Source organism: Rhinopithecus bieti, unplaced genomic scaffold (genome assembly GCF_001698545.2).
Source record: "Rhinopithecus bieti isolate Rb0 unplaced genomic scaffold, ASM169854v2 scaffold_11744, whole genome shotgun sequence".
NCBI lineage: Eukaryota > Metazoa > Chordata > Mammalia > Primates > Cercopithecidae > Rhinopithecus > Rhinopithecus bieti.
This window is the reverse complement of record NW_016807094.1, coordinates 739,960-753,539: the sequence shown is the minus strand read 5'-3', so window position 1 is coordinate 753,539 and position 13,580 is coordinate 739,960. Positions and strand designations below refer to the sequence as shown.

At 42.4% G+C, this 13,580-nt stretch overlaps 1 protein-coding gene across 1 annotated transcript; it reads right to left on the bottom strand.

Moving 5' to 3' along the window:
• Positions 1–10,072: 10,072 nt before the first annotated feature.
• Positions 10,073–13,580, bottom strand: KRT31 (keratin 31). The gene is given in 9 exon segments (XM_017880156.1): positions 10,073–10,226; positions 10,874–11,094; positions 11,259–11,267; positions 11,269–11,328; positions 11,331–11,390; positions 11,484–11,645; positions 12,445–12,601; positions 12,951–13,033; positions 13,233–13,580. Coding segments are annotated over 9 exon segments (1,254 nt in total).

The following is a 13,580-nucleotide window of genomic DNA, read 5'->3' as shown; positions in this document are numbered from 1 at the left end:
ATAGCCTTCCCTACCTCACTTCTTTTCCCTGTCACTCTACCTTTGCTTTGTTCTGCATAGAAACAAAGTCATGTTTCAGAAAGAAGTCCCAAAAGATTATTTGTGGAACACAATACAAATCATTTAAAGAAGGATGCATCTGAATTTCAAAGGCAGCATGAGAGGAGCAGAAAAGTACATCTTTATTTTATTAATTTGTTTCCTCTTTTTTCTTAGTCTATCTAGAGGTTTGTAAATTTTCTTTATCTTTCAAAAAATCTCTTAGTTACATTGATTTTTTGCTATTGTTTTCTAGTCTCTATTTTATTTATTTCTATTTTTATTTATTTCTGCTCTAAGTTTTATCATAAGTATCATAATAACACTTAGAGCAAAAAGTGTTATTATATCGTTCCTGCTGCTAACTTTGAGCTTAGTTTATTCTTTATATTTTTTAATTTTTTAAATTTTAAGTTTTGTAGGTACATAGTAGGCGTGTGTGTATGTTTACATATAAGTTTATATACATATACAAAAACTTTCCTCTTAGTACTGGTTTTGCTGCATCCCATAAATTTTGATGTATTGTGTTCTCATTTTCAATTGTTCTCAAGATATTTTCTAATTTCTTTTTTGATTTTTTCTTTGACTCATTGATTATTTAAATGTGTTTTTTAATTTCTACATATTTGTGTATTTTTTAGTTTTTTCTTATTTCCATTCTAGTTTTCTAGTTTCATTCCATTGTTGTAGGAAAAGACAATTAGTATGATTTCAATCCTCTTAAATTCGTTAAGACTTGTTTTGTGACCCAACATGTGAGAACATTCTCTATCCTGGAGAATGTTCTGTGTGCACTGGAGAATATGTATTCTGCTACCACTGGATAGAACATTTTGTTTGTTAGGTCCATTTGTTCTATAGCATTGTTCAAGTCTGTTGTTTCCTTGTTGATTTTCTATCTGAATGTTCTATTCATTATCAAAAGTGAGTTATTGAATTCTTCTATTATTGCATTGTCTATTTCTCCCTTTGGTTCTGTCAATGTTTGCTTTATATACGTTAGGTGCTCTGATGTTGGGTTCATATATTGTTATGTCTTCCTGGTGAATTTTTTCATTATTATGTAATGTTCTTCTTTGCCTTTTGTGACAGTTTTTGCCTTAAGGACTATGTTGTCTGATATAGAGGTATAGCCATCGTGCTGTCTTTTGGTTACCATTTGTATGGAATAAATTTTTTTCCCATTCCTTCACTTTTCAGCCTGTACATTATCTTTAAATCTAAAGTCAGTCTCTTCTAGATAGCATGTAGATAGAGCTTGTTGGTTTTCTGAAAATCCATTCAGCTACTCCATGTCTTTGGATTGGAGAGTTTTATTCATTTACATTTCAATAAAGTATTGATAAGGAAAGACCTAATATTGCCATTTTGTTAATTCTTTTGTCTTTCTCAGAGTTCTTTTGTCTCCTTTTCCTCTCTTGCTGACTTCCTTTGTGTTTCATGGATTTTTGTATTATGTGTTTTTATTCTTTTTTTTTCTTTTGTGTATCTTCTGTAGGTATTTTTTTGTGGTCATCATAGGGCTTATATGAAACAACTTAGAGTTATAACTGTCTATTTTTAGCTGATAACTTTCACTGCATACAAAAACTACTCTTTTGCTTCTCCCACCAATACATATTTTACGTATTGGTGTCACGATTTATATCTTGTTGTATTGTGTATCCATTAACCTATTTTTATAGTTATAGTTATTTTTAATACTTTTATCTTTTAAATTTTATAGTAGAGGGCCAAGTGTGGTGGCTCATGCCTGTAATCCCAGCACTTTGGAAGGCCAAGGAGGGCAGATCACCTGAGATCAGGAATTTGAGACCAGCCTGGCCAACAAGGAGAAACCCCGTCTGTACTAAAAATACAAATATTAGCTGGGCGTGGTGGCAGGCGCCTATAATCCCAGCTACTCAGGAGGCCGAGACAGGAGAATGGCTTGAACCTGGGAGTCAGAGGTTGCAGTGAGCCGAGATCACACCACTGCATACCAGCCTGGGTGACAAGAGTGAAACTCTGTCTCAATAAATAAATAAATAAATAAATACATACATACATACATACATACATACATACATAAATTTTGTAGTAGAATTAAAAGAGTGATTTACCTACCACCATTATAGTATTACAGTATTCTATATTTATCAATATATTTAGGTTTGCCAGCAAGTTTTATACTTTCACATGCATTTATATTACTGTTTAACATCCTTTTGTTCCAAATTAAACAACTTCCTTTAACATTTTTTGTAAAGCAGGTCCAGTGATGATGAACTACCTCAGCTTTTGTTTATCTATAAAAGTCTTTATCTCTCCTTCAGTTTTGAAGGATAATTGTGCTGGGAATGATATTCTTGTTTGGCAGTTTGTTGATTGGTTGGTTGGTTGGTTTTCAGCACTTTAAATATATTATCCCATGTCCTTCTGGCCTGCAAAGTTTCTGCTAAGAAATTTACAATTGCCTTATGGAGGTTCCCCTGTACATGATGGCACTTTTCTCTTGCTGCTTTCAAAATTCCCTCTTTGTCTTTGACTTCTGACAATTCAATTATAATGTGTATCACTTTGATTTCTTTGGGCATCTTATTTGGGATACCCTGGGCTTCCTGGATCTGGCTGTCAATGTTCTTTCTCCAGTTTCAGGAGTTTTGAGCCATCATTTCTTTTAATAAGTTTTCTAAACTTTCTCTCTCTCTCTTCTCCTTCTGGATCTTCCTAATGTGAATGTTGGTCTGCTTGATGATGTCCCATATGTCTCGTCTTCACTCTTTTTTATTCTTTTTTCTTTTTGCGCCTCTGGATAATTTCCAATGGCCTATCTTTGAGTTCACTGATCCTATCTCCTGCTTGATTTAGTGTGTTATTGAATTCCTCTATTGAATTTTTCAATTCAGTTGTTGTATTTTGTAGCAGTGTGATTTTTGCTTGGTACTTTTGTATTTTCTGCCTTTTTGTTGAAAATTCCCACTTTGTGTATTGTTCTCCTGGCCTTGCAGAGCATCTTTATTATGGCTATTTTGTTTTTGTTTTGTTTTGTTTTGTTTTGTTTTGTTGAGACAGAGTCTCACTGTGTTTCCCAGGCTGGAGTGCAGTGGCATGATTTTGGCTTACTGCAACCTCCACCTCCTGGGTTCAAGCATTTCTCATGTCTCAGCCTCCTGAGAAGCCGGGATTACAGTTGCGCACCACCGCACCCAGCTAACTTTTGTGTTTTTAGTAGAGATGGGGTTTTGCCATGTTGGCCAGGCTGGTCTCAAACTCCTGACCTCAAGTGATCTACCCACCTTGGCCTCCCAAAGTGCTGGGATTACAAGCTTGAGCCACTATGCCCAGCCTATGATTGTATGGTTATTTTGAATTCTCTATTTTGAATATATGTTTATTTCAAATTCTCTTTCAGGTAAATTGTGTATCTCTTTCATTGGGGTCAACTTCAGGAGATCTATCTTGTACCTTTGTTTAGGACATATTTCCCTGTTTCTTCATTATCCTTGGATCTTTGTGCTGGTGTCTGTTCATTAGATAAAACAGCCACTGCTCCCAATCTTCATGGACTGGCCTTGTACTGGAGAAGACTTTCATGAATCAGCACAGTCAGAGATTCTGGGGACCTCTCAAATTTTTGTACCAGTCCAAACCACCATCTTTGCCGCCTCCAGGTATGTTGAGTATGGCTAGTTTCTATCAGCACTCTAGCACAGGTGAGACAGAAGCCCATCCCTGATACTGTCCACAGAAAAGTCAGAATATTGGACACAAGGTCTAACTCTTTCTCTCTCCAGGGAGAGCCTGGGACCCAGGGTTTTTCACTGGCTCACTCTGAACTTAGCCAGGGGAGAGGGCTGTGGTGAATATCCATGTGCTAGTTCAAATTGCCCTCTTTGTTCTCGATGGCTCCTAAATGTCTGGAGTATGCTAGATTCCATCTGTATTCTAAGACAGGCAAGACAGAAGCTAGTGCATTGGCAGCCCTCAGAAAAATGTGAATGTTCAATGTATGGTCTAGTTATTTCCTTCTCTCCCTGCAAAGAAGTTGGGAGCTGAGGCTTTCTTCCTAACCATATGACACTATGCTGAGAAAGCAGGGATTCTTGTGATAGAGTGTCTTAAAATCTTTCTACCAACTTTGATTTGACTGGTTTTACACTCATCCAGGATGCAAGAGCCTCTCAAATTCTTACTAAATTTCTCACAGATAAAATTTATCAGAGTATTATTATTGAATCAGTGTGTCCATGATGGTGAGGAGGGTCCAGGGCTGCTTATTCCCTCATCTTGCTGATGTCACTCTCCAAAAAACATAAATTTGAAATTAAATGACCAGGATTTACATCCTTACATATGATATGAGCTCAGAAAAGTTCGTTCCCTTTTTTGAGTCTTGTTTATCTCATCTCTTGAACTGAAATAATAATAATGCTGCCTACCTCATAGTTATTGTTTTGTTTTGTTTTTCAAAAGGTAAGGTATTGTGTGTGAACATGTTTGGGGGAGGGAGTGATGATGTTTATTTCCGTAAACTTCATTGTTCCTATTGTTGACCCAAGTGGCTCAGATGAAGAATTTTGTGAAAATTCTAATTTGTTAAGCAGACAAATTGCCCATTGCCCATCACAACTCGGTGGTGCTCAAACTTCACCCACTTACCTTGTAAGTACTAGGGGCACAGAACTCTATTCATAAATTAACCATCAAAATGCAAATGTTAACCTTAACTTAGTGGCTGAAATAGGAATTTGGCAGATAACCATTACCTCTATCTTCTCTGCTAAGTTCCTGATCTTGTGGCTTTGGTTATCTTATTTGGGGTAGTTCTTGAAGAGGATAAGTTCTCCACATGAAACTGTAATATCACCAAAACCTCTTTTCTGGTACTGGAATTGAAATGGGCTCTAGTTATCCTCTTGGAACCTTCCAGCCTTATAGCTCTGTGCAAGAATTTGTAATAAGGATAATAATGGCAGTATTGTTGTTGATGATGATTCTGCCATCTCATCAAGGCTTATTAGATGCCAAACAAGGCACTAAGCACTTTGGCACATGTCTCATTTGATTCTCCCAACAGCTTTATAAGGTTGGCCTATTTTCCCATGTTACAGATAAAGAAACAAACAGGGAAAGGCTCCAAATTTGCCCTAGATACAGGCAATAAATGGTGGAACAGGGATTTGGACAGTTCAGGTCTATGACTCCTGATCATGAACACCTAAACATAGTACAAAACCTTTATATTTGGCACAGAGGTTTCTCTGGTTTGTGAGGGAAATATTCATTGCTTCCCATCGCCCCTTACTTTGTAGTTTTTCTTTCTGGTTCCCTCTAGGGCCCTGTTCCCCACTCCTTCATACTCCATCATTCCTCCAAAGGCCTCTCTGCCCAAGCCTTTGGGCACCCAGCTAATCTCTATGGTACCTCCCTGAACTAAGGCCAAGTCTTACTCGTTTACTTTTCTCCACAGGGAAATAATCATCCTTTTGCACAACTGATCCAATCTGGAAACTAGATTGTCTTTTCTGAACATCTAAGCAAATGAAAATGCACAATCACATGACCTAAGTGATTTAGAACTTGGAAGAAAGACTACCCTTCTAACCATGAGCTTTTAACCCTGTAAAAGTTCATCTTAGAAGTAAATTCAGTTTCCTAGAATCAAATAATTCTAAAGCTAGAAGGATCTGAATTTATGGAGGAGAAAACTAGTGCCCAGACAATAAGTTAGTAAGGAAATGAATATCAATCGATCACTCTTTAGTCAGATAGTCTACTAGGTACCTTTGCATATAGTATTTCATCCTCACCCCAGAACCTGAGTGTTCAGATTCCATTTTTGTCACCATGTAGCAGAGATGAAGAATCTGAAATGTTGGGAGGAAATTTAACTCATTCAAAATGATGCAAGTAAGCAGGCTCCAGTCGGCCTGACCCGTCATATTTATTGTGAGTTAAGAGACATGAGACACTGACCTGGGCCAGGCTGTGACAAAATATAACAGCTGGGAGAAAATGCAGAAGAGAGATCATGGATTCCAATACCAGCTATGAGCACACAGACAAGGCACACCTAGGCTTCCTACTCATCGCTTTGCTCCTCAACAAACTAGGAGTTTAAAAAGTAACAAATCCCATCTGGACACAGTGGCTCACGCCTGTAATCCCAGCACTTTGGGAAGTCGAGGCAGGCAGATCATGAGGTCAAGAGATGGAGACCATCCTGGCCAACATGGTGAAACCCCGTCTCTACTAAAATACAAAAAATTAGCTGGGCGTAGCGGCAGGTGCCTGTAGTCCCAGCTATTCGGGAGGCTGAGGCAAGAGAATTGCTTGAACCTGGGAGGCAGAGGTTGTAGTGAGCCGAGATTGCACCATTGCACTCCAACCTGGTGACAGAGTGAGACTCCATCTCAAAAAAAAAAAAAAAAAAAAAGGTAATAAATCCCACAAGCTTATCATGGCATGGCTTGGCTCCTGGAAGTAATGGGATGTGCTTATATAGAGGAAAATGCTGAGCACTCCTGGACAGCCTGCTGTTCTGCCTACAGATGCTAACAGCAGCCTCAGGCCTCAAAAAAACTTATATGATGGCTTTAACTCCAGATGTAAGGATGAAAAAAAAAGTGCCTTAGCTCTATCCCAAAGTAAAGATAAAATTTGCAGGGAAACAGAAAGGAAAAGAAACAGCAAAAATATCCAGGAGATAAGCATAGGGAAAAATCAAAGGTCGGAGAGTGGTATATCCCGCCAGCTAAGAGTTTAGACCAAGATTGTTCAGGAGGCAATAAAACAGGTCACCAAAGAGCATCAGACATGCCAAATAGCCCAGACAACTGAAAAAGGAGCTGCCCTCCCACCCACCACAAGAAGAGCCTAGGGTCAAAAGGAATCAAATAATGCTGAGCTGACCATACACTCCTGGTGCAGAGCTGGGTTTAAAGAAGAAAGAATTTATGATGTGAAAGACAATAGGACAATAAGCAAATCCTGCTGTTGAACCTAAAGCCAAAAAGAAAAAGAAAATGATTATACTTTTTTTACTCTTAAGAAGTTTAGCTGTACCAGCAATAATAAAAATTGTCAATAATCCTAATAAAAATATGTGGTCTACAAAGTGTTTCCATAAACAGTTTTCCATGCTTCCTTTGGCAAGTTCATAAAGTAAATAGAGAAGACATGATTATCTCCACTTTGCCTTTGGGGAAACTACAGCCAGGAGAAGCCACATGTCTTATCTGAAGACACAGAGCTATTAAGGGTGTCAATGTTAGAACTAGAATCCAGGTTTTGGTGAGTCTCAACCTGGCTTTTGGAGGTTCATCACCTGTAGAGCTTCTAAAACTCCCAGTGGCAGGGTTGAATCCCAGACCAATTAAATCAGACTCCCTGAGGGCAGACTCAAGCCTCAAAAATTTTTTAAGTTCCCTGGGTGATTTCAAACACAGCCAAGGCTGAGAACCACCATCCTGCCATGTGTCTGATGATGATGACAGAGCACCTGGAAATAATTTGAAAGCCACCTGGAAATGTTCAAGGGGAGGTATAGCTACAACGATTGAGATTTTTATGGCTTAGAAAACATGGCAGAATTTACAGATCCTGTAAATGTTGCCTCCAGCCAGAATTTTCCTTTATTCCAGGATGCCATCTCTAGTCAAAGCATATTTAGAAATTTCTGTTTTGTTAATGTCTGTATCCTTTTAATATCCAGTTTGCTGATAGCAAACCTTTGGTCTTTGAGGATAGGTTTGACTTTTTAAAAGCTGTCCAAAGAGAAACCTTGTGAGTGATGTAGACAATCAATCAAGTTGGATCATTTTTAAAACCACCTTCATAGGATTGTGACTCATAACTGAATCTAAAGGCAGTTCCTGAAGAGACTTGCCAAAAATTAGTGGGAATCTGTGCATAGGGTACAACAATGTGGATGTACTTAATGCCCCTGAATTGTACATTAAAAATTGGTAAAATGGTAAATTTTGTGTTGTGCATATTTTACCATAATAAGAAAAAATCAGAGGGCTGGCAGGGTTGTGTTCCTCTCTAAAGAATCCCAAGGGGAATCCTTGCTCTCTCCAGGGTCTAGAGACGACCTGCATTCTTTAGCTCATGACCCACTTCCTCCATCTTCAAATCCTGCAAGGACAAGGCAAGTTCTTCTCACATCGCATCACTCTGACCTGTGTCCATAGTTTCGTCTCCCTCTCACTCTCTTCTGCCTCCCTCTTCCACTTTTAAGAGACCTGAGTCCACCTGATAATCCGAGATAATCTCCCTATCATAAAGTCAGTTGATTCGCAACTTTAATTCCCTCTGCAACTTCAATTTCCTTTTATATGTAATCTAACATATTCCCAGGTTCCAGGAATTAGAACATGAACATTTTGGTGAGAGATGGAGGGGACAATTATTCTGTCTACCACAGGAGCTATTAGCAGTATGTTTGTATTATTGTAAAATAATATACGTAAGCAGGATGTGGAAAAAGGAAACAAGCAACATGAGAGAGAGCTCCCGGACTGAGCTTGACCTGGGGTTTGGAGGAAATCACAGACACAGGGTGAATCATAGTAGAGACAGAATTCCAGGTCAGAGACTTCTCACAAGCCACGCAGCAAAGCACAAATCCAAATCCATCCTGGAACTTGAGTTTTCAAAAGAAGAATCAAGGGAGAAATTATGGTGGAGAGAATCATTGCTTTATCAAATATATATAGAATTTCAATTCACTTGATCATTTTAGGACACAGGACTATGTTTCACCCAAGTGGAGTCTGATTCCTGCTGGGAAAGCCTGGTGTGGTGGGAAAAGTCAGAGACCTCTGATCCCTTCAGATCATAATGGCCCTCTGAGGTTTCAGGAAGTCTATGGTTAAACACTTTCATGGGTCTTCATGAGAGTCAAAGAAAGATTCCCTTTCTTGATATACACTGATGCCATTGGGCGCCAGCATTGTCCCTTTCAGTACTCAGAGTTCCTTGTAGCAACCACCAGCTGTTCACAGTGCCAGGGAACTGGGCCTTACAATAGCACTACTCGGGGACTAGTTTTGTCCCTTTTAAAAAATTATAAATAAGTTGCGGTCAGGAACTGCGTCTTTCTTCATGTGTCTCTCCCCAATCCACCACCCAGCGTCTGCACAGAGTAGCTATTCAACAGGTACTGGTTGGATTGAATTGAGAAAGGCCAAAGGATCAAATAAAGAGTTGATGGGGTCTCTAAGACCTGGAGTCGAGGAGGGAAGAGAGGAGCTGGAAGCCCAGGCTGTCAATGATTGACCCACACAAGGGAAAGGAGGAATTCTTGGGCATAGCAGGGCAGGTCAGAGGGTCTCTTCACTGGGAAATTCCTGGACCACCAATAACCCAGAATAATACAGCACTGAACCCGAAACTCTCACTGAAAGAGATGAGTTTTCCAGAGCTTCTTTCCAGCCCACAGCTCATGCCTCTTCCGTTCAGATTTGGATACAAGCAGCTCTGGGAGATGTCCAAGTCAGAAGGAAAATCCAAGAACGACCAAGGGGAGATAGGGCCTGCAGCCCTCAGCCCCTCCACCCTCCTTCCCACAGGCCTGCCTGCCTCGCTCCTGGGTCCAGGGCACCAGATTCGCCATCTGCCCCCGAGGCATGAAACTGCTCTGGTATCCAAGAGTCAGGCCATTATATGGCCTGTCTTTCAAGTGGCTTTTTATAGCTTACTCAGGTGATGAGCACATTGAAACAAATGAATACAAATGAAAAAGGCATCTGCTTTGCCAAGGAAATGATATTTATTAGGAGGTTAAAAAGGAGGGCCACTGGCACATCAGAGAGTTCTCTGGGTGAGCATAGGAAGGAACAGACCCCCAGGAAGGAAAGGGTGAGCAGGACAGTCTAGAGTAGTTGGGGAGGCTGCAGGCTTTGGGTGAGTTTCTTGGCTGCCTTACAGGGGCCACTCCAGCCATGCAAATGATGTTTTCAGGCCCCTTTTGTTAAACCAGAGCCAGGTCACAGCTCTGCAGTCCTGGGCCCTGCATCCTTGCTCCTCCAGCATTTCCTAGGTCCTAGCGCACGAAGGAATTGCAGGGCCCACAGCGGGGGCGTGGGGCACAGGGTGTGCAGGGGGCAGGAGGAATGCAAGGGGTGCAGGGATTGGAGACACAGGGTCCGATGGACTTGCTGCACGCGTTGGTCGTGGCACAGGGATTGCTGGGCAGACTGGAGACAAAAGAGTGATGTGGAAAGGTGAGTTAAGGGAAATTTTAAAATCATATGCCAGAGATATCCCCAAGGGTAAGAATGCCTGTCAGGACTTGGCCTAGCCTAGAACAGAGAAGGCACAAGCTCCCCTGCTACAAAGATAGCTCACGTGGTTAATGGTCTCCCTGCCATAGAGCACCAAGGTAGACAGAAACTCTGAAACTGTGATGTCTACTCTCACATCCGTTCATGCCAAACTGATGACATGGGGTGACTCATTTACCTTCTCCAAGCCCCAGTTTACTTTCCTATAGATTGGAGGAAATACTGATCCAGCCCACCTGGTGGTAATTATAAGATCAAATCAGGTAGTCTATGGAAATGTACCCACTAGACAATACGGTAACCTATCATGCAGTCATGCATATTATCATAGTAGAATGCAAAGACTTGGCAGTGCAATTTCAGTTTGTACATCAAACAACTCTTGCTACCAAACCATTTATGTTTTAAATGATGGCCATATTATGTTGTCTGAGTTCTGTTTGAGCATGTCTAGTGTGAAGACATAATTTCCTTTCCAAGGTATGCAATCTTTGCATGGTGTCTGAGTATTACACTCACATGTGCATCGCTTCATCAAACACATCTGCCCATGTACTCACTTGCAGTCCTCACTCTCCAGGAGGCTCCGGTACGTGTTGATCTCACACTCCAGCCGGGCACGCACGTCCAGCAGCACCTGGTACTCCTGGTTCTGCCGCTCCAGGTCACAGCGGATCTCCGCCAGCTGGGACTCCACGTTGGTGATCAGGCTCTGCACCTGGGACAGCTGGGAGCTGTAGCGGGCCTCGCTCTCCGTCAGTGTGTTTTCAAGAGAGTCTCGCTGTGGTGGGGAAGATCAGGAATGTCAGAGAGCTGCTCCTTCAAAGGGTTTCTTCATAGGATTCCAAGGAAGTCACAAGCTCCAAGAGCTAAGGAGAGTGTGTGGCCCCAAGGGCATCCCCAGGACTCTGCTGTCCCACCAAAGTAGGTCAGAACCAATACAACCAGGTTATGGCTGGGCCTGCGGCTCAATGCTCAGGGCATTGACGCGTTGACGTCTCAGCTCGATGATCTCCTGGCTGATAGGAGCTGCGCTGGCTCCGAGCTGGATACCACCTGCTTGTTTAGCTCCTCGGTCTGAAACACCCAAGGGGAGAAAGGATCAGACCCTGCCTCTGGGGCCATAGGGTGGGCCTTGGGTCCTGAGTGGCCACGTGCTTAGATGCCCACCTGCGTGGTGAACCATTGCTCCACTTCCCTGCGGTTGGTTTCCACCAGGGCCTCATACTGACTCCTGGTCTCGTTCAGCACCCGATTCAGGTCCACAGTGGGGGCAGCATCTACCTCCACATTGAGACGGTCTCCAAGCTGGCAGCGCAGGGTGTTGACCTCCTATGGATGCAGAAAGTACAAGAGTTACTATGCTCAGCAAAGAATGGACTCTAAGGAATGGCATTGCTTGTTGAAGCCCTGTTAGTCTGTTCTCTCAGAACAGAAACTTTGAGTGGAGCAGTCTATGACAGCTCAAGGCACTCCATGTGGCATAGCCCCCTCCCCACTATCTGCTGTGCCATGGCACTTGGCTTCAGAAAAAAATCCCAAAAGTTTGCTTGGTTGCCACTGAAGGATGGGCTAATTGATGTTCAACTTTCCCAGTTTACAACTGGCTGTGAGGACCTCAGCATGCAAAAAAAATAAAATTGGCTGTGCAATTTCAGACCATATATCAAAAAACTCTTGTTGTCAAGTAAGAGATAAAAGCGTTTCATGGCCCCTCCCAGGAGAGACAGGAAGAAGCTCACAAACACTCTTCACCAATACTTTGAAAGAGTAGAGACTCATGTTTATAAGGTTTGATTTTTTTTCTTGGTCTTTGGCAAAAAAAAAAAAAAAGACTTTGCAAAGCAATAATACTACAATGCTAGGATTCATTCTATAACGGTTGTACAATTTCAAGCACATGGAGCTGCTCTGGGCAACTCAAAGAATGTGCTAGTTTGAAGTGAAAGATGTTTCCTGCCTGGGAACATGAACAGGTCTTATCTCTCTCCAATTTTTCTCTTGCCGTGATGTTTTTAAAGGAAACCCTCAGCCTTGTACTCATACTCTGCATTCTGCTGCCCCTAATCACTAAAGCTACCCTAAGCCAGAGGCTGAGACAGGTTTGTGCATTTCTCATTTCTAGTCTCACCTGCTCATGATTACTCTTGAGGCACAGCAGCTCCTCCTTCAGGGACTCCACCTGGGCCTCCAGGTCGGACTTGCACAGGGTCAGCTCATCCAGGATCCTGCGCAGACCGTTGATGTCCGACTCCACCAGCTGCCGCAGGGACAGCTCGGTCTGGTACCTGCACAAGGAGTGGGTCAGAGCACTACCTGGTAGATCTTCAACACTCACAGGAATGATTTTTGATAACCTCATGTGCCTTATCTTTCCACTTTCTGTAATGAATAGGCCCAGGAGACAGAGGTTTCTGGAGGCCCCATCAATACCCAATATTCATCCTAAAACAAACAGATTGATCTGAGTCCTCATCTATTTTTGTGATTTCTTTGCTTGGTTCTCCCCAATCCTCTGCAGAATCCTTCACAGCAAGTGGGTAGATCTGTTTTTCAGTACAGCCATGGAAATCCCTTTTCTGTAACTAAAGATTAAACAGAAGAAATGGACACTAGTGCAAATTCTGAACAACTCACTTGGTTCTGAAATCATCCGCAGCCAGCTTGGCGTTGTCGATCTGCACCACAAGCCTGGCATTCTCGGACTTGGTACACAGGATCTGGGGAGTGAGAGGTGGCTTAGTGAGGACTGAAAATAAATATGACTTCATCAACTTTTTAAAAATGACTTAAAAAGACATTTTGAAATAAAATAGGAAGCAAGAATTATGACAGCACAGAAGCAAGAAACACACTTCTCTATCACAGACAGAATCACAGCAAACTCTCTTGCTTGGAGATGACAGCAACGCCCCTCACCTTCTGCTGGAGCTCCTCAATGGTCTTGAAGTAGGACTGGTAGCTGGGGCACAGCAAGGGCTCCTGCTGCTGGGACCGCTCCCGGATGAGGTTCTCCAGCTCCGCATTTTCCCGCTCCAGCTGACGCACCTTCTCCAGGTAGCTGGCCAGACGGTCATTCAGGAACTGCATGGTCTCCTTCTCGCTGCCGTTGAAGGAGCCCTCGCAGAACCAGTTGCAGTTGCTCACATTGGCGGGGATGTTGCAGGCCCCGGGTAGGGTGCAGCCGTGGCAGCTGGGGGGCACGCAGGGCCGGGAGGAGCAGCTGGTGCGGCAGCTCAGGCTGGGCAGGCAGAAGTTGTAGGGCAT